The sequence below is a fragment of the Rattus norvegicus genome, chromosome 12, assembly GCF_036323735.1.
Source record: "Rattus norvegicus strain BN/NHsdMcwi chromosome 12, GRCr8, whole genome shotgun sequence".
NCBI lineage: Eukaryota > Metazoa > Chordata > Mammalia > Rodentia > Muridae > Rattus > Rattus norvegicus.
This window is the reverse complement of record NC_086030.1, coordinates 48,038,884-48,057,407: the sequence shown is the minus strand read 5'-3', so window position 1 is coordinate 48,057,407 and position 18,524 is coordinate 48,038,884. Positions and strand designations below refer to the sequence as shown.

Here is an 18,524-nt window from a genome sequence, read left to right as displayed (position 1 = left end):
AGCAAAGGCAAAGGCTGGGGGGAGAGACTGGAAGAAGAAATGGACTCCTCCAGTCATAGGTTGTGATCTGTGCTAGCTGTCCCATCGTCTTGACTATATTACCCAACAGAGCACACCGAGGAAGACTTCCTTAGGGCTCCTGGTGTCACAGGCTCTGGAGTCCATCTAGGTGGAGAAGACCAAAGGAGAGAGGCTCACTGGTTACCCGGTTCTCTCCTCTCCCCCATTGTATTCCACCAAAGCCTCCAGCCTAGGGGATGGTGCCGCCCATGTTCTGGGACATTAACCCCTCCGGTTAATCTTCTCTGGAAAAACCTTCCCAGAGACCCCTGAAAATGCACCTTACCAGTCTGCAGGGTGATTCTAACCCCAATAAAGTTGGGAGGGAGGATTAATCATCACCATGAGTTTGTGAGGTGTCTGAACTAGGTTAACACCCAGGCTTCTTATGGGCCAGTGCTCACACAGGCACTAATCTGGGCCCGGTAAGGCAAAAAAAAAGCATCGCTCAGGAGACAAGCAGAGGATGACCTCAAGTTCAAGGCCAGCCAGGCCAATACAGGAGACCCTGGGTTGTTTGTTTTGTTCATTTTGAGAAGGAATATTCCCAGGCTCTAAGGAGAGGATTGAAATCACCAACCTATACCGTTGGTTACAGCAACAAAGGCCTTGCAAGCCACACGCATTTAGGAAAAGGGACCCAAGTCAAAGTCCCCATATATCAGCCAAGGGCCACCCTTGCAACAGCCCTCCTTCCTAGGAAGGGTAGGGCAGTTCCGGCTCCTGTGCACATTCTGTTTTACACTTCATGGATTCGTCCCCCCTGTGCTCATGTGACTGGTTTCTGGGAAGAGTGGCTCTCTAAACTCCTAACAGCCACCAACTTCATCCCAAGACAGGGAAAAGGATGAAGGGATTTGGGGCCTGGGGCAATCCAAGACCAAACTTACCTCCTTACCAGCTGCCTAGAGCTGGGTTCTGCAGGGGAAACTGAGGCTGGGAGCATACCTCCTCTGTGTGCCTATGCTTGCCTGTTTGGATTTACCTCTGGACTACGTTGGGACTGAACTTGTTTATGCGTACATCATTCATCCATTCACCCACTCACTTCCTGGGTTCTTCTACTGCATGTCCTGAGAGGACTGATGCGACCCCCTCAGCACCTGTCCCCCAACTGCAAGTCTCCCCCTCTCTCCCTCTCAGACCCCACTCAGGGAAGTCTCTTCTCCAGATCTGGCTTTCCAGAGCCTCCTTCACGGGAAGGGCTCGGAGGGCCCAATGGGCAGCAGCTGCCTCAACTTCCCTTTCTCCTCACCCTGCAGGATGGCCATGCCCATCAATGTCTCTGACCCTGACCTGCTGAGACACAGTAAGGAACTCTTCATGGACAGTGGCTTCTCCCCACTGTGCCAGCGGATGGGGGCCATGGTGGCCTTCAGGAGATTTGAGGAGTTCACCAGGTAGGGCACAGGAGCGCTATGGGCTTCACCAACCCCCCCCCCCCAGCCACTCATTCATTAACACTTGGGAGACCCAGACACAGGCACCGTAGTTAAGAACTCCAGACTCAGGGAGTGATGGGAAAGACTGGCCCACTGTCCTAAGGGGCTTGGGCAGACAGGAGGCCATCGACCACAGGGACCGGGACTGGCCACATCCTTTAGTGGCAGGGGTCCCTCATCTTTCCTCTGTCCCACCCCACAGGAACTTCGATGAAGTCATCTCCTGCTTTGCCAACGTGCCTACAGACACTCCTCTCTTCAGTAAGGCGTGCACTTCCCTCTACTCAGAGGAGGACAGCAAGGTGAGCCCAATGGGCAGTTCTTAGTGCTGGGGGAGGAGCGGGCTATAGCCCAGCCCTCTTGCCCCCAGCCCTCGTTCTTTCTCTCGCAGAGCCTTCAAGAGGAGCCCATCCACATCCTGAATGTGGCCATCCAGTGCGCCGACCACATGGAGGACGAGAGACTGGTGCCGGTTTTCCGTGCCTTTGTACAGTCCAAGGTATTCCCGTCCTGCCTCTGGGGTCAGAGGACAGGCTGTCTTGACCTTTGTGTGGCTGACACAAAATACCCCAGGCTGGGAATAGAGTAAAAAGTTTATGGGGAGGGCAGGAGAGATGGCTCAATGGTTAGGGCTCTGACTGCTCTTGCAGAGGACTCAGGTTCAATCCCCAGCAACCACATGGCAGCCAGCACCCATCTGCAACACTGTGGTGGACAGATAAGACATGACACTCATACACATAAAGCAAATCGAGCACAGATACAGCTTGATGGGTTCTGTCTCGTTAGGGTCTTACTGCTAGGAGCAGACACCGTGACCAAGGCAACTCTTTTTTTTTTTTTTTTTCTTTTTTTTCGGAGCTGGGGACCGAACCCAGGGCCTTGCGCTTGCTAGGCAAGCGCTCTACCACTGAGCCAAATCCCCAACCCCCCAAGGCAAGTCTTATAAGGACAACATTTAATTGGGGCTGGCTTTCAGGTTCAGAGGTTCAGTCCATTATCATCAAGGCAGGAACATGGCAGCATCCAGGCAGGCATGGTGCAGGAGGAGCTGAGAGTTCTACATCTTCATCTGAAGACTGTTAGCAGAATACTGACTTCCAGGCAGCTAGGATGAGGGTCTTAATGTCCACACCCACAGTGACACACCCACTCCAGCAAGGCCACACCTCCTCTAACAAGGCCACACTGCCTCCAACAAAGGCCACACCTTCTCCAACAAAGCCACACCCATTCTAACAAGGTCACACCTAATAGTGCCTCTCCCCCGGCCAAGCATATACAAACCATGACAGGTTTTTACCCTGCTGATCAACGTTCAGACCAGATGTGGTCGCTCCTGTTGCCCCACAAGAGAGTGTGTCTGTGTCCTGACTCAGTTCCATCTGCTCTTGCACTTTCCCTGTGTAGCATCAGAGTCTGAACCCTTACACATATGTCTCATAACTTCCAGTGCACATCAGTGTATAACGCGACCATTGAATTCAGACTGAGGATATAGCTTAGTGGTAGAGCTCTTGCCTGGCAAACTATGGGTTCTAGGTTCAAATCCCATTACAACCGAAAAACACCCCACTTCATAAAATGCACAATTTGTGGCTTTTCCAGTATGTACACAGTGGTGGCCTTCACACCACTGTCAGTTTGAGAGCATCACCTGAGAAGCAGAACCCTGAGTCCTCTCACGGCCTTCTCCCCAATTGGAGGCAGACACTGACCTACTTCCCAGCTCTGCGGAATCACTCATTCTGAATGTTGTCTGCTAGGGGTCTCCGACTGCTGACCTCTTGCATTTAGTGTGTGTGTGGCGTTCATCCACAGAGCAATATGCATTCAGCACACCAGGCCTTTGCTAACCAAATAATCTTCCCCCTGTGTTTGTGCTTTTAAATGCAGAAACACATCCTTGTGGATTACGGACTGCGAAGAATCACATTCCTTATCGCCCAAGAGGTTAGTCCCAATCCTTAGTCCACCATCTTTTCTGTTCTGAGCCTCGGGCCGGGGATAGTTGTTAATCATTCTCTAGGATGAGATAGAGGCAGGCAGTTGCTAGGACAGTCTTTCCAGATGATTCATTCTGGAAGCAAACGGGACCGTTTTCTTAATGATCACAAACGCAAGGGGAAAGGGCTCAGAGTCTCGCCACGCTGAATGGCCTCTTGCACCGGTTTCTTTTTGCAGAGAGAATTTCCCAAGTTCTTCACGTTCAGAGCGAGAGATGAGGTAAGAGTGAAGGCGTTGACGATGTTATTATTTCTGAGTATCCTTCACACGCCCCCACGGGCATGCCCCGGAGCCTGAGGTGAGGGCCCTCCGTTTTCCCTGGAACCACACAGTCAGAAGGAGCCCCATGTATCCTGTAGTTAGCTGGGACACACAGGGCTCCCCCTCCCTTGATGTATTTTGCATTTGTGCTGTACTCAGTAAGCGGGCAGCCTGGTTTATATATAAATCCTTGTTGGAGCACAGCTACAGCCGTTTGATTAACTATCACCCTAGAACGTTTAGTACCATCCCTATTGGGAGGGAAAGGGGTGCTTTGGGGGGGGGGTGGGACATGGAGACTTGTTATTTTCTCTCTACCTCAGTTTCCCAAACTGCCAGTTGACTCCTTTGAGGGACTTAATCCCGTAAAGAAGCCAGGTTCAGAAGCTGAAGAATAAGACATGCTGACAGACAGCAGCCTCGTGGCTCTGGCACATCCTGGGGGCAAGCAAGGCACACTCAGGAGTGTAGGTTGATGTTTTTACGCAGGAAGGCAGGTACAGGATAGAACGGGGCCTGTCATTGGATGAGAAGGAAGGATGGGCGGGAGAAAAGTTTTTAAGTGAGGAGAGGAGCAATGGGGAGAGCAGCGGGAGAAGCAACATGGAGGCAGACGTAAATGCTCCTCGCCGTGCATCTCTACGTAGATACAGGTTGTTAGGGCCATTCTCAAGGGATGGATGTGTACAGGATTTGTGTCTAGATGAGCAAACTGTATCTTATCTCCGTGGACGGCTTATAGCCTTAACGACCGGTTGTCAGTTAACTGTGTGGATGTATTGTACCTTGAGCATTTAACATAGAAACCTGGTTTTGGGTTTGTGGAGTTCGTGGAGCTGTGTGTTCACTGTTGGGAGTGTGAGCAGAGTCCGTGACAGGAAGCCGTGCTAGGCTATAGAATGCTTGGGGCTAGCATGGTGTGGGGCCATGCTAGCATGGCCTGTGGAACCCAATGTGTATGTCAGGCATGGTAACGACCCACCAAGGGGACAGCGTGTAAAAGCCGCTGACAGAGAAACAACAAGAGCGCTCAGATCCACTTGGAGGGGTAACTCACGGGAGCCAGTCGCGTGCTTTTATAATTATACCATAACACAGGAGTTGCTCTTGCAACTGCAAACCTCCTGAGCCTCAGGGATCGGTCACGATCAGGTGCCACACACAATAAGGGCACCAGGCTCAGCGGCTGTCACAGTGACAAACGGACTGTCCTCTCTCTGGCCGGCCTGCAGTTTGCAGAAGACCGGATTTACCGCCACTTGGAGCCGGCCCTGGCCTTCCAGCTGGAGCTGAGCCGGATGCGCAACTTTGACCTGACGGCCGTGCCCTGTGCCAACCATAAGATGCATCTTTACCTGGGAGCCGCCAAGGTGAAGGAAGGGCTGGAGGTGACTGACCACAGGTTCTTCATCCGAGCCATCATAAGGCACTCAGACCTGATCACCAAGGTGAGGTGGCACAGGGTGTTCCCGCCCACCCCTATCCTACAGCTTGTCCGTCTACTCTGGCCTTCTCTTCCCCCAAGTTCCCATCTGGGATGCACTCTGGGGGTCAGGAGGTTTCTCAGTGCACCTGCCCTTTCGGATATCTCAGTCAGCGATGATGCTTCTGTCAGAGTCTTACATTCTGTAACATTTTCTGGGTAGAAGAGTGCTGGCTTGTTCAAGAAATCTCTTCTGTTTGCTGACCAACCCCTGGCGATCACATTGTGAAAATTCAAATATTATTCAAGGTATTTTAAAGTCAGGTGGGGGGGCGTGGCTCAGGAGATGAAGCAGCCACCGCTGTCATGCAAGCCCAGAGCCCACATGAAAACTACCCGGGTGTGGCTCCCTGTGGTCTCAGCAGAGACAGGGATTCCCAGGACAAGTAGGCTCGCCAGAGTGAGCAGGCTCTGGGTCTGGTGAGACACCGTGTGCCTAGAAGTAGAGTGGAAGGCTGGAGGCATAGCCCACAGCTGACTGTAACTCAATGGGCTCCTGCACACACACACACATGCACACACTCTCACACACAACTCTGCACAGACACACACACACACAACTCCACAAAGACACACACTCACACACACACAAAACTCCACACAGACACACACACTCACACATACACACACACACAACTCTGCACAGACACACACACACTTACACACACAACCCCACACAGATACACACACACACTCACACACACAGCTCCACACAGACACACACACTCACACACACACAACTCCACACAGACACACATATTCACACATACAACTCCATACAGACACACACACTCACACACACACAATTACACACATACACACACAACTCCACACAGACACGCACACTCACACACACAACTCTGCACAGACACACACACACACAACTCCACAAAGACACACACTCACACACACACAAAACTCCACACAGACACACACACTCACACATACTCACACACACAACTCTGCACAGACACACACACACTTACACACACAACCCCACATAGATAAGATACACACACACACTCACACACACACAGCTCCACACAGACACACACACTCACACAACTCTACACAGACACACACACACACAACTCCACACAGACACATACACTCTCACACACACAACTCCACACAGACATACACTCACACACACACACAACTCTGCACAGACACACACACTCACACACACACACAACCCCACACAGACACACACACACTCACACACACACAACTCCACACAGACACACATATTCACACATACAACTCCATACAGACACACACACTCACACACACAATTACACACATACACACACAACTCCACACAGACACGCACACTCACACACACTCACACACACTCACAGACATACACACAACTCTACACACACACAACTTCACACAGACACACACACTCACACACACACACAACTCCACACAGACACACACTCACACATGCTCACACACAACTCCACACAGACACACACAATTTAAAAAAGAAAGCAGAGTGTGATCTGTAGAAGATACCGTTAACCTCAGGCCTTAACATACATGTTCCCATGTTTCTGAGCACTAGTGCACACACGTGAATAGAGAGCACATATATATTTCATGCAAATACAATGCACATATATAACATATACGTATGTATGCTTTTAAAAAAACAATCATGTGAGTGCCAAGCCAGAGGTGGTGGCGCACGCCTTTAATCCCAGCACTCAGGAGGCAGAAGCAGGCAGATCTCCAAGTTCGAGGCCAGTCAGAGTGAGTTGATAATCTTTCTAGAGCCAGAGTCCCTGGACAGCTAGGGCTACACAGAGAAACCCTGCCTCCAAAAATAAACAAAAAGAGACCAAGAATTCTTGTGGAGGGGCCAGGTCTACAGATGGTCTTTCTAGAGGTGATTCCATCCCGATGTGGAAGGTCTGAACCAGTGTGGGCGAGACACTCAGAACAATTGTGGTTTCGCTTGTGGACCATGCTCTATGTGAACAAAGACCCAGTACGAGGCATCCCCTTTATTTACATGTCTGTGGATGTACTATGTATGTTGTGTGTGTGGGGGGGTGGAGTGGGTTAAAAAGATCAAATTGGCCACTGATGAAGTTTTAAAAAATAATAAAAAATAACACATATGTATGTATGTAGTATATATATATATATATATATATATATATATATATATATATATGTATGTATGTATGGGGTGGGAGGGAGCGCCACAGCACGTGCATGGACACGGGAGGGCAATTGTGGGTTCTGTTCTCTTACTCTCACCGTGTGGGACCTGGAGACTGAACTCAGGCAAGCAAGCCCCCGGCCCCCACTCCCAAGCATACCCTGACGCCACAGTTTAGATGTCCGAGCTTCAGGGTACAGAACAGATGCACAGCCTCCTGCCCTCAGCAAGGTTCTGCTGTCTCACCAGACCCACCAGGAGGAGGGGGACACGAGCCTGGGCAAGGCCTCTGGCTGAGGGCAGCCTCCTCACCCTTTGGCAGGAAGCCTCCTTCGAGTACCTGCAGAATGAAGGGGAGCGGCTGCTGCTGGAAGCCATGGACGAGCTGGAGGTGGCGTTCAACAACACCAGCGTGCGCACTGACTGCAACCACATCTTCCTCAACTTCGTGCCCACGGTCATCATGGACCCACTCAAGGTTGTACTACTGTGGTGTGTTTTCCCATGGGTCTTCAGGCTGCATTGCTCTGAGGTGGTGGTCCCTGGTCCTCCAGGCCCGAGTTCTAGGATTGTCTCAGTTAGGGTTTTACTGCTGTGAACAGACACCGTGACCAAGGCAACTCCTATAAGGACAACATTTAATTGGGGCTTGTTTACAGGTTCAGAGGTTCAGTCCATTATCACAAAGGCAGGAACTTGGCAGTGTCCAGGCAGGCATGGTGCAGGAGGAACTGATAGTTCTACATCTTTGTCTGAAGGCTGCTAGTGGAAGACTGACTTCCAGGCAGCTAGAATGAGGGTCTTAAAGCCCATGCCCACAGTGACACACCCACTCCAACAAGGCCACACCTCCTTCAACAAGACCACACCTACTCCAACAAGGCCACACCTACTCCAACAAGGCCACACCCTCTAATAGTGTCATTCCCTCGGCTGAGTATATACAGACCATCAAAAGGATGAACAGGTGGTTAGCTGAGAGTCAGGGAAGAGACCTTCCAGTCAGTCCAGATGCTTGGGATCAGACAACGCGTGTATCTAGAATCCCTGGCAGAGTTTATGCCCCCTCTAGCTCCAGGCTCTGCTGGCACAGGGGAGACCATAAGGTCTGAGGCTGGGGCATTGTACACAAGCTGGCGCTGCAGTAGACCAACCTTAATTATGCTGCTCTGGAACCAGAGATGTCAGTATCTGTAGGACTCACAGGACCCATGGGGATGCCCTGGCCTAGTCCACCCAGTCCAGAAGAAAACTGTGACAGCCTGGGAGGCACAGAAAGATAGGGTGACACGTGAACAGGTTCTGTTACTGGTGACCCTGTCACTGAGGATGTAGCTCAGTGGCAGAGCACCTGCCTGGCATACCCAAGGCCCTGGGTCCCGTCCTCATCGGTGTTTCGCTGCTAATGGTCTGTGTCGGCTGCCGGGCTCCTCGCTTCCTGCAAACTTCACTGTCCCCTTGCCTGTGTGTGGGCTGGGCCGTGATGGTGCCGCACCTCTCCACAGATCGAGGAGTCGGTGCGTGCCATGGTCATGCGTTACGGCAGTCGGCTGTGGAAGCTCCGTGTGCTGCAGGCAGAAGTTAAGATCAACATCCGTCAGACGACCTCGGACTGCGCCGTCCCCATTCGCCTCTTCATCACCAACGAGTCCGGCTACTACCTGGACATCAGCCTCTACAAAGAAGTGACCGACTCCAGATCCGGAAACGTAAGGGCATGCTAGCCAGGGCATTGCCTCCTCTCGCCTCGCCTTGGATCATGGCAGTCTCCAGTAGATAGCTTCAGGGTGTGGTGGGTTTGGTATTTTTCTGTCTGTCCTCCTAGGCAGATCCCCATGTCAGGGTCCATCCTGTGGCCCCGTTGCCGGTGGGAAGTGGAGTATGTGGCAGTTCCCAGGCAGAGCTCACTGCCACTGGTCCGCTAAAGAAAAGTGCTTCCCCCAAACACCAGAAACGAGTTTTGTAAATGAACCCCAGACTATTTCACATGTACATACGTGGTGTGCCTGCATATGTGTACACGTGTGCTTCTTAAGTTTGAAATTATGAGACTCAAAAGTCTTCAGTTGCAAGGTAGCACAGAACAAAATATTGGATGAGGTCTACCCCTGACCCAACTTCTCCCTAAGACAAGATTCAGTTGACCGAGAGTGCTACCTGAACTGTAAAGTGACACGGGTGTCTGGCCAATTGCTGGGATAGACCCCACACGGGTCCCCATGGTTCCTGTCTGCATTTCTTGGGGGTGGGCTCTGTCTCCTACAGGCCCATCCTGCTCCGGTTGCCACGTGGCAAAGGGTGTAAGGTCTGCACCGTGGACCTGCCACCCCACTGAACTTTCATTGTGAGGACTCAGGTTGAGGTGGGACTCAAACCCAGGTCCCCCACTAGAGCAACTAGTGGGGTCACCTCTCCAGCCCCCTCCCTTTTTCTTCCTTTCCGTCCAGATCATGTTTCATTCCTTCGGCAACAAACAAGGGAGCCTGCACGGGATGCTGATCAACACGCCCTACGTCACCAAGGATCTGCTCCAAGCCAAGCGATTCCAGGCGCAGTCCCTGGGGACCACCTATGTGTACGACTTCCCAGAGATGTTCAGGCAGGTAAGTCCTGCGGGCTCGGATGTGAACAGCCATCGAGGGGCCCTTCCCCCTCCTCCCACGGGAACCCATCCTTTGTCCTGAGTTGTTTCTGAGACCCGTTCCAGATGAGTTCTTCCCGGGAAGAACCAAGTCATGCAGGAATGACTGACCTCATGGTACTTTCTCCCCAGATAAACCAAACTTCATCTTGTTCGGTGATGTGCGACGGAAGCTAGGATACAAAGGGAATCGGGTGGGGGGAAGAAAAGCACCATTTCAAGCTTCTGGCTTGCGTGTGTGTGTGTGTGTGTGTGTGTGTGTGTGTGTGTGTGTGTACACGCATGTGTGCGTGTGCACATGTGCGCACATGTGTGCATGTGTCTGTATGGACCAGAGGTCAACATCAGCTATTTCCTTTGTTCTCCATCCTGTTTTTTGAGACAGAGTCTCTCTGTTAACCTGGAGGTTGCCAGTTTGACCAGAGTAGCCTGTCTGCAAGCCCCAGGGTTTCCCCAGGCTCCATCTCCTCAGCTCTGTGGGATTGAACCCTGGTCCTCAGGCTTTGAGGACCCCAATTTGCTCCCTATGCCTTGACCTCCGGCCCCTACTTCTGATCTGTTTGCTTGTTTGTATGTTAACTGCTGCTTGCCTAGGCCCCATTCAGAGGCCAGGCCGACCCCGGAGAGGAAGCGGTACGTGTGTGTGTGTGTGTGTGTGTGTGTGTGTGTGTGTGTGTGTGTTATACATTTTATGTTAAGGCAATTATTCTCTGGAGAATCAAGGTCACAAAAAAAGGAATCTGTGACAAAAATGTCACAGGGAAAAAAGAATGAGCCATCTCCCCAGGGACACATTCTGGTTAGTCCCAGTGTGTTCCGATGCAGGAGATTGATACTTGTGCAGATGATACTGGCTGTGAGGAATCTCAGCCCTACCCTTAGACAATGTCTGGGAGCCAGGTGCAGTGGCAACTACCTGTAGTCTCAGCTGTTTGAAAGGCTGAGGCAGGGGCATCACTCGATAGGAGTTGGAGGCCTGCCCGTGTAGTGAGACTCCGTCTCAGAAGAAAATAATATTGGGTTTTTCTGACTATTCATTTAGAACAGCGGTTCTCAGTCTGGGGTCTGAACAACCCCTTCACAGGGGTCGAATGTCAGGTATCCTGCGTATCAGATATTTACATTATGATTCATAGCAGTAACAAAATTACAGTTAAGCAGTAGCCACAAAAATAATTTTATGGTTGGGAGTCAATCACAGCCTGAGGAACTGTGTTCAAGGTTTGCTGTTGGAGTTAGAAATCTCGGCTTGCGTCCAGACAGAACACACCAAACCAACATGGTTCCACGTGGAAAGATTTAATGAGAGAAGATGAGGAGAAGAGGAGAAGAGTAGAGGCCGGCCATAAGCATGTGGAGGGAAGGGGGGGATGGGGAGAGAAGGGACAAAGGGGAAGAGGGCAAGAGCAAGAGAATGAGGAGGGGACAAGCAGCCCTTATATAGTGTCAGGCAAACCTGGCTGTTGCCAGGTAACTGTGGGGGTGGAGCTTAGAGAGAATGCCAACAGTCTCAGCCTTAGAAAGGTTTGGGTAACCCCTGGTTTAGAGCATGTAGAAAGGCAGAGATAAAGGAGATCCAGTATCACCCATCTATGACATGCCAGCCAGACCCAGCATCTGACTCCTCTGGCACACAGGCACATACGTGGGGACACAGGGCTGTCTCCGTTCTTCATGTGCACGTGTGCATGCCGAGTTTATTTGCACACGTTGTGTGAATTCGGGTGCCAGCCTAGCCCAGAGGGTGTTGGAGCCCTTGAAACTGGAGTTATGGGGAGTTGCAAGGTGCCTAACGTGGGTCCTGGGGCCTCTGGAAGAACCATAAGTCTCTCTTATTGAGCTCTTCTGGTACCGAGCTGAGTCAGTACTTAGAAAAATGTGCCCTGGCTGGGGAAGTTGCTCGATAGGTAGCAGGCTTGTCACATGGGCGTGACGGCCCAGTTCAGATCTCCACGGCACCGACCTTAAAAAAGCCAGGCAGGTAGTGTTCACATGTAATCCTGAGCTCTTGGAGGCAGAGGCAGGGGGCAGTCAGAGAGAGACAGAGAGAGAGAGAGAGAGAGAGAGAGAGAGAGAGAGAGAGAGAGAGAGAGTGGGAGGGGGGAGGGGAGGGGAGGGGAGGGGAGAGGAGAGGAGAGGAGAGGAGAGGAGAGGAGAGGAGAGGAGAGGAGAGGAGAGGAGAAGAGACCCTGTCTGTCTGTCTGTCTCAAAAGGGAAGGGGACAGGGAATGTGATTGAAGACCCGGTGCTCTAATCAATTACCTCCAACCGAGGAAGGCAGTACTTCTCTACCCATGACTCCAAGCTTTTCCTCTCCCCCTCCCCCAGGCTCTCTTTAAATTGTGGGGCTCCCCAGAGAAGTACCCCAAAGATATCCTGACATACACAGAGCTGGTGTTGGACTCCCAGGGCCAGCTGGTGGAGATGAACCGGCTTCCTGGTTGTAACGAGGTAGGAGGTGGGCGTGAGGCAGGGACCCGGCAGGGCCCAACTGGGGTCAGCTCACTTCAGATGTCACCGGGAAGAACCAAAGGTGTTTTGCTTAGCCCTCATCTTGTTCCCAGGTGGGCATGGTGGTTTTCAAAATGAGGTTCAAGACCCCGGAGTATCCAGAAGGCCGGGACACTATCGTCATCGGCAACGACATTACCTTCCAAATCGGCTCTTTCGGCATAGGAGAGGACTTCCTGTATCTACGGGCATCGGAGATGGCCCGGACAGAGGGCATCCCCCAAATCTATCTGGCAGCCAACAGCGGGGCCCGTATGGGCCTGTCCGAGGAGATCAAGCAGATATTCCAAGTGGCATGGGTGGACCCTGAGGATCCCTACAAAGTACGTCAGAAGTGCAGGTGGCGGCGTGATGCTTCCCTGCACAGAGCATCCCTAACCTAGAAGCCTCTCATCTGAAATGCTTGAGTGTCAGTATATCCCAAACAGAAAGTCCCACCTGACCCCATCTGCTGAGACTCAGTCAGAGCATGGGTACCCAAAGAGACGGTGTGGGAGGCAACATGGATAAATGTTGAGTTTAGACTTTGTACCTCACTCCTGGGATATCCCGTTATACACAAATATGCCAGTCTAAAAGAAAAATATTCAAAATCTAAACCCCTTCTGACCCCACTCGGGTAAAAGACACAGACCCCGCGTCACGTCAGCAGGGTGTCAAGGTTCCCGAGAGACCGTGGGAAAGGGTACAGATGTACAACTCAGGTTCACAGAGCCAGGCACAGTGCCACATGCATGTCCAAGCACTCGGGAGGCTGAGGCAGGAGGATGGAGTTGAAGGTTGCCTGGCCATGTAGTGAGACCTGTCTCAAAACAAAAGCAAAACCAAGAAACAAAATGCTGTGGGGTATGGTGGTTAGCAGGAACCCCTTAGGGGCATGACAACGAGAAACTTGTAGGTATGCAGGTGACATTTGCCAGCTTCTAAATCTACCTCCTGTGCCCAGAATGCAAAGTGAGTAATGTCCCACACCCAGGCCTTAGATCATGTATGTGTGCATGTATGAGGGTGCCCGTGTGTGTGTGTGTGTGTGTGTGTGTGTGTGTGCGCACACACATGTATGCATGTGTGTATGTGCCCATGCATGTGTGAGGGCATACGTGTGTGCATATGTGAGGGTGCACTGTGTTTATGTGTGTGTGCACATGAGGGTGCACGTGTGTCCTCATGCGCTCTCTGTGTGTGTACGTGTGTATACATGTAGGTAGAGGTCATAGGACAACCTCGGGCATCGTTCCTTGGGTGTCCTTCAACCTTCTGTTTGAGACAGGTCCTCCTCAGCTTGGGATCCGTCAAGGCTTCTAGGCCAGCCAGCAAGTAAGCTTCCAGGGGCCCGTCCTCTCCACCCCTGTCTCCTGTCGCTGTAAACACACAGCCCTGACGTGAGATAGTGGGACAATCGCTCTCACACAGAACATGGTCTCCAGACAGTGACCCTGTTTCCCTAAAGGAAACAAAAAATAATACCTTGAGAGTCGAAAATTAATTTCCTATTTTTGTTAAAAAAATATAGATCTTTATTCCATTCTTAGTCTAAGCATCTGAAATCCAAAATGCTGTGTAATCTGAAACCTTTTGGGCACTAATCTCATCCCTAATATAGCAATTTTACCCACACCTGATCTTATGGGATGGGTCACAGTAAAAACACAGAATCATGACAGTATGTTATAGGGTTACATATAGGCTACATATAGGCTATCTCTGGGTTGTATATTATATAGGTTATGCCCCAGCCCAGCAGTTCTCAACCTGTGGGTCACATCCACTGGAAAACACACATTTCTGACTGTCTTAGGGACCCTCAACCACAAATTTATTTTTGTTGCTACTTCACACCTGTAACTTTGCTACTGAGCCACCCCTCAGTTCTCAAAGTCAGACATATATGTGTCCCGACGGTCATGACCCACGGGTTGAGAGCGGCTGCTGTACCGGGTAGGCGTCTACAGCACATGATTGAGCCCCATCTCACAGTTATCTCATTAAGTAGAAGCAGCTATTCTGAAAGTCAGATTTACATCCGAAGCACTTCATGTGGGCTGTCCAACCTGCACACGCAGACACACGCGTGCACACGTGAACACACACATTGCCTACACAGTACATAACCAGACAGGGCATGAGGCTGTGTGTGAGGAAGAGAGAAGCTCAGGGTAGCCCTGTGATGGTTGGCTTGTGTTGTGAGCCTGAGGTGTGCGGCCGCACAGCTGATGCTGCCCACAGCCGCCCTGGATGGCGTTGACACCTTGGAACATCTGGTGGCTGTGGAGTCCACAGAGCGGGATCCGCGGCTCACTGAAGTGCGTTTTTAAGGGATTTAGATACCTGTACCTGACGCCCCAAGACTACACCCAGATCAGCTCCCAGAACTCCGTGCACTGCAAACACATCGAGGACGAAGGCGAGTCCAGGTAATCGCTGTGTGGATGCTGACTTCTCCTTCTTTCCCTTCCTGGCGTAGTCTCAGTTCATCTCAGCTGCCCGTAGGGGGCGCTTCCACATGCAGTGCTAAAAACGTAACCACTTGGGACAATTTCCTGGTTACCACCAAGTGATTCAGTTCTCCCTCCCTCCTCTTTTTCTCTGTTGAGCCTTGTATGTGCTAGGCAGGTGCTGCACACCTGCAGTGATGTATCCTGTACTCAGAATAGCAGCTCATGCAGGGAAAGAGTCAGTTTTACAGGTTCACTTCTTCCCTCCCTCCCTCCTTCCTTTGTTCCATCCCTCCCTTCTTCCCTCCCTCCCTCCTTTCCTCCTTCCTTTCTTTCCTCCCCTCACTTCTTTCCTCCCTCTCTCCCCTCCTTCCTCCCCTTCCCTCCTTCCCCTCCTTCCTTCTCCCTTCCTTCCTACCCTCCCCTCCCTCCTTCTCTTTCTTTCCCCTCCCTCATTACTCCCCTCCCCTCTTTCCTCCCTTATCTCCCTCCCTCCCCTTTTTCCTTCTCTCCTCCCTCCCTCCCTTCTCTCCCCCCTCCTTACTTCCTTCCCTCCCCTCATTCCTTCCTTCCCTCCCTCCTCTTCCCCTGCTCCCCCCCCATCTATCTTTTTGTCTCTGCTTCTCTTTCACTCTGTGTCTTTCTTGTGTAGCCCTGCCTATCCTAAAACTCATGCCATAGACCAGGCTGGCCTCAGACTCAGAGATCCACCTGCCTCTGCCTCCAGAGTTCCAGGACTAAAGTTGTGCACCACCACACCCAGCAAAAGGTTCACATCTTGTGGCCCAATTATCCAAACAGAGTGTTCACTGGGGGGGGGGGGGTCTGTGCTTTGAGAATGTCACAAATTCTCAGCTGCGTTCCCCAGTGTAATTGAACAAAGGGGAATCACAAAACCAGGACTCTCTGGGTGACTTTTCGGAATGTAAATGACCTGTGAAGCATTTTTTTTTTTCTTTTTCTTTTTTTTTCGGAGCTGGGGACCGAACCCAGGGCCTTGTGCTTGCTAGGCAAGCGCTCTACCGCTGAGCCAAATCCCCAACCCCCCCCCCCCCTTGAAGCATTTTTAAATCCACAGTGAAACGAGTTGGGAAACTCAGTTAAATGCAGCCAGCAAAACCTTCTCCTATAGACTCACAAATGCTAACATTTGTGACTTTCTAACAGGAGCTGACTCACCCCTTGGAATGATGAATCACGGCTGATCGGCTGATCAGTTGTGAACTAAGGTCATTCTCTCCACAGAGCAAAGGCTAAGCTAATTTCCCATGGGATGTGGGATAGGGTGTATCTTACGAATGTCTAGTAGGGAACGGTCATTGTCTACATCTACCTTTTGGAAGCATAGTACCCAGGGTCCTGAGCCCCATCTTCACTTTGCCTCTGACCGTTTTGGGTCCCAGTGTTTGTCTTTGCTCGCCCCCCCTCCCCCACCAACCCCCTTCCCCTGCCCCATTCCACCATTCCCCTCCCCCACCCCGTTCTCCCCTTCCCCTCCCCCACCCCCTCTCCCCTTTCCCTTCCCCTCCCCCACCCCGTTCTCCCCTTCCCCTCCCCCACCCCTTCTCCCATTTCCCTTCCCCTCCCCCATCCCTTCTCCCCTTTCCCTTCCCCTCTCCCACCCTTTCCCCCCATTTCTCTCCCTCTCCCCCTCCCCTACCTCCTAGACCTGTGGGAAATGTACACTCCCTGTTGTCTTTGCTTTGAGAGGAGCCTGACTTCAGTCATGTTTGAACCCTGCAGGTATGTCATCGTTGATGTCATCGGGAAGGACAGCAGCCTGGGTGTGGAGAACCTGCGGGGCTCGGGCATGATTGCAGGAGAGGCTTCTCTGGCTTACGAAAAAAATGTCACCATCAGCATGGTGAGCGCCTTCCGGTCTCCTCCTTCCTTTGCTTCCCTGTTGTGTGAGTGTGCGCATGCTTGTGTACACAGGAGTGCACGACCATGTAGCGGTCAGAGGACAACATCAGGCAGCTTCTTCCGTTGCCTTTCACCTGATTTTGGGGGGACAGAGGGTCTCGCTGAGGCTAGAGCTTGCCGATATGGTTATAGCTGGCCAGTGAGCCCCAGAGCCTCTGCTTCCCGGCACTGGGGTTACAGCCAAGCACTGCCGTGTTGCCTGAGTTCTACATGGCCGTTGAGAATCTAAACTCATATCTCAATGGTTCTCTGGCAGAACTTCCTGGCTGAGCCATCCCCCAGGCTCACCCTTTCTCTTTTGAGACTTGGTCCTGCTAAATAACTCAGGCTGGCCTCGAACTCAGGATCCTTGCTGCCTCAGCTTCTTGAGTGCTGGGACCAGCCACCCCTGGCCTTCCTCTTTTGGGCGTAACTGCAGTTTGTCCAGACAGCAACCCCTGAAACTGTAACTTCACAGAGCCCAGTTCCGTCTCAGTTTTTTTTTTTTTTTTTTTTTTTTTTTTTTTTTTTTTTTGGTTCTTTTTTTTCGGAGCTGGGGACCGAACCCAGGGCCTTGCGCTTCCTAGGTAAGCGCTCTACCACTGAGCTAAATCCCCAGCCCCCCGTCTCAGTTTTAACAGCTGTCCGAAGTCTGTGTCTCTGGTTTGCCGAGGAAGAGGCAGGAGAATCACTTTGAGTCAACCTGGTCTATGCTGCAAGTTCTAAGCCAGCCAAGACCCTGTGGTTTCCAGACCCTGTCTCAAAAGCAAGTACAAAATTAAATTTAAAAACAGATGTCCAGCAAGATGGTATGTTCGACAAAGGTGGCTGCCACCAAGTCTCATAACCTGGTCCCATGTGTGAAACCCACGTGACAGAAGGAGAGAGCGGACTCTCTCCAGTTGCCCTCTGACCTCCGTGTGTATGTTGCAACAAGCACATTCGTACATACATACATACATACATACATTACACATACATTAACATGATCGATGTAAATGTCATAAGTAAAGGAATAAAGGTGTCAAATGTTGGACAGCGTTATGTGACTTTAGGATGGGCAGGCCACCCCATCCCCATGGGCACCCCGTACTCACACACTGCCCCGGGGACCCGTCACAGCTCATTAGCCAAACCAGGAAGGTGAGGCGAGCTGGGCACGGTAGTCTATACCTGCAATCCCAGCATTTGGGAAGCTGAGGGGATGGGGGGGATGATCTAGCCTGGGCTACAGAGCAAAACCCCGTTTCAAAAACCAAACAGAAACCCAGGAGACCATGGCCCAGTGGTGTTGACTTGGCGCAGGCCTTCCTCACTCACGTATCCGCGGTTCTTACATATTCTTGAGGCCGTTGCCGGTTAGGTCAGCACCAGCAGGGGCCGGAGCATGCCTTTGGCTTCCTAATACTCTTTCTTCTTGACTGACCCCCTCCTTTTCAGATACAAACCACGTGGTTTACTTCCTGTGACTATGACAAAGGGACAGGATGCACTCAGTTTATAAAGAGAAAAGGTTAATTTGGACTTAGGGTTTCATAGGGGCCTCTTGTGGGGATGTAAGGCAGATGTGGTTTGCTCAGCGAGGGCCAGGCAGCCAGGGGCGGAGGAA

The 18,524-nt window shown here is 51.6% G+C and overlaps 1 protein-coding gene across 14 annotated transcripts in view; it reads left to right on the top strand.

Moving 5' to 3' along the window:
- The window catches only part of Acacb (acetyl-CoA carboxylase beta), a 111,821-nt gene that overhangs the window by 80,807 nt on the left and 12,490 nt on the right, over positions 1–18,524 (top strand). For 8 of the 14 annotated variants that reach the window (XM_063271014.1, XM_017598242.3, XM_017598243.3 and 5 more), the window contains 13 exons: positions 1,323–1,460; positions 1,705–1,804; positions 1,873–2,001; positions 3,399–3,455; positions 3,687–3,728; positions 5,003–5,218; positions 7,749–7,904; positions 8,932–9,135; positions 9,874–10,029; positions 12,396–12,518; positions 12,632–12,901; positions 14,895–14,992; positions 16,757–16,877. In XM_063271014.1, coding sequence (XP_063127084.1) covers positions 1,323–1,460; positions 1,705–1,804; positions 1,873–2,001; positions 3,399–3,455; positions 3,687–3,728; positions 5,003–5,218; positions 7,749–7,904; positions 8,932–9,135; positions 9,874–10,029; positions 12,396–12,518; positions 12,632–12,901; positions 14,895–14,992; positions 16,757–16,877 — 1,810 coding nt within the window. The other 6 variants (NM_053922.2, XM_017598246.3, XM_063271016.1 and 3 more) reach the window with 2 other exon arrangements.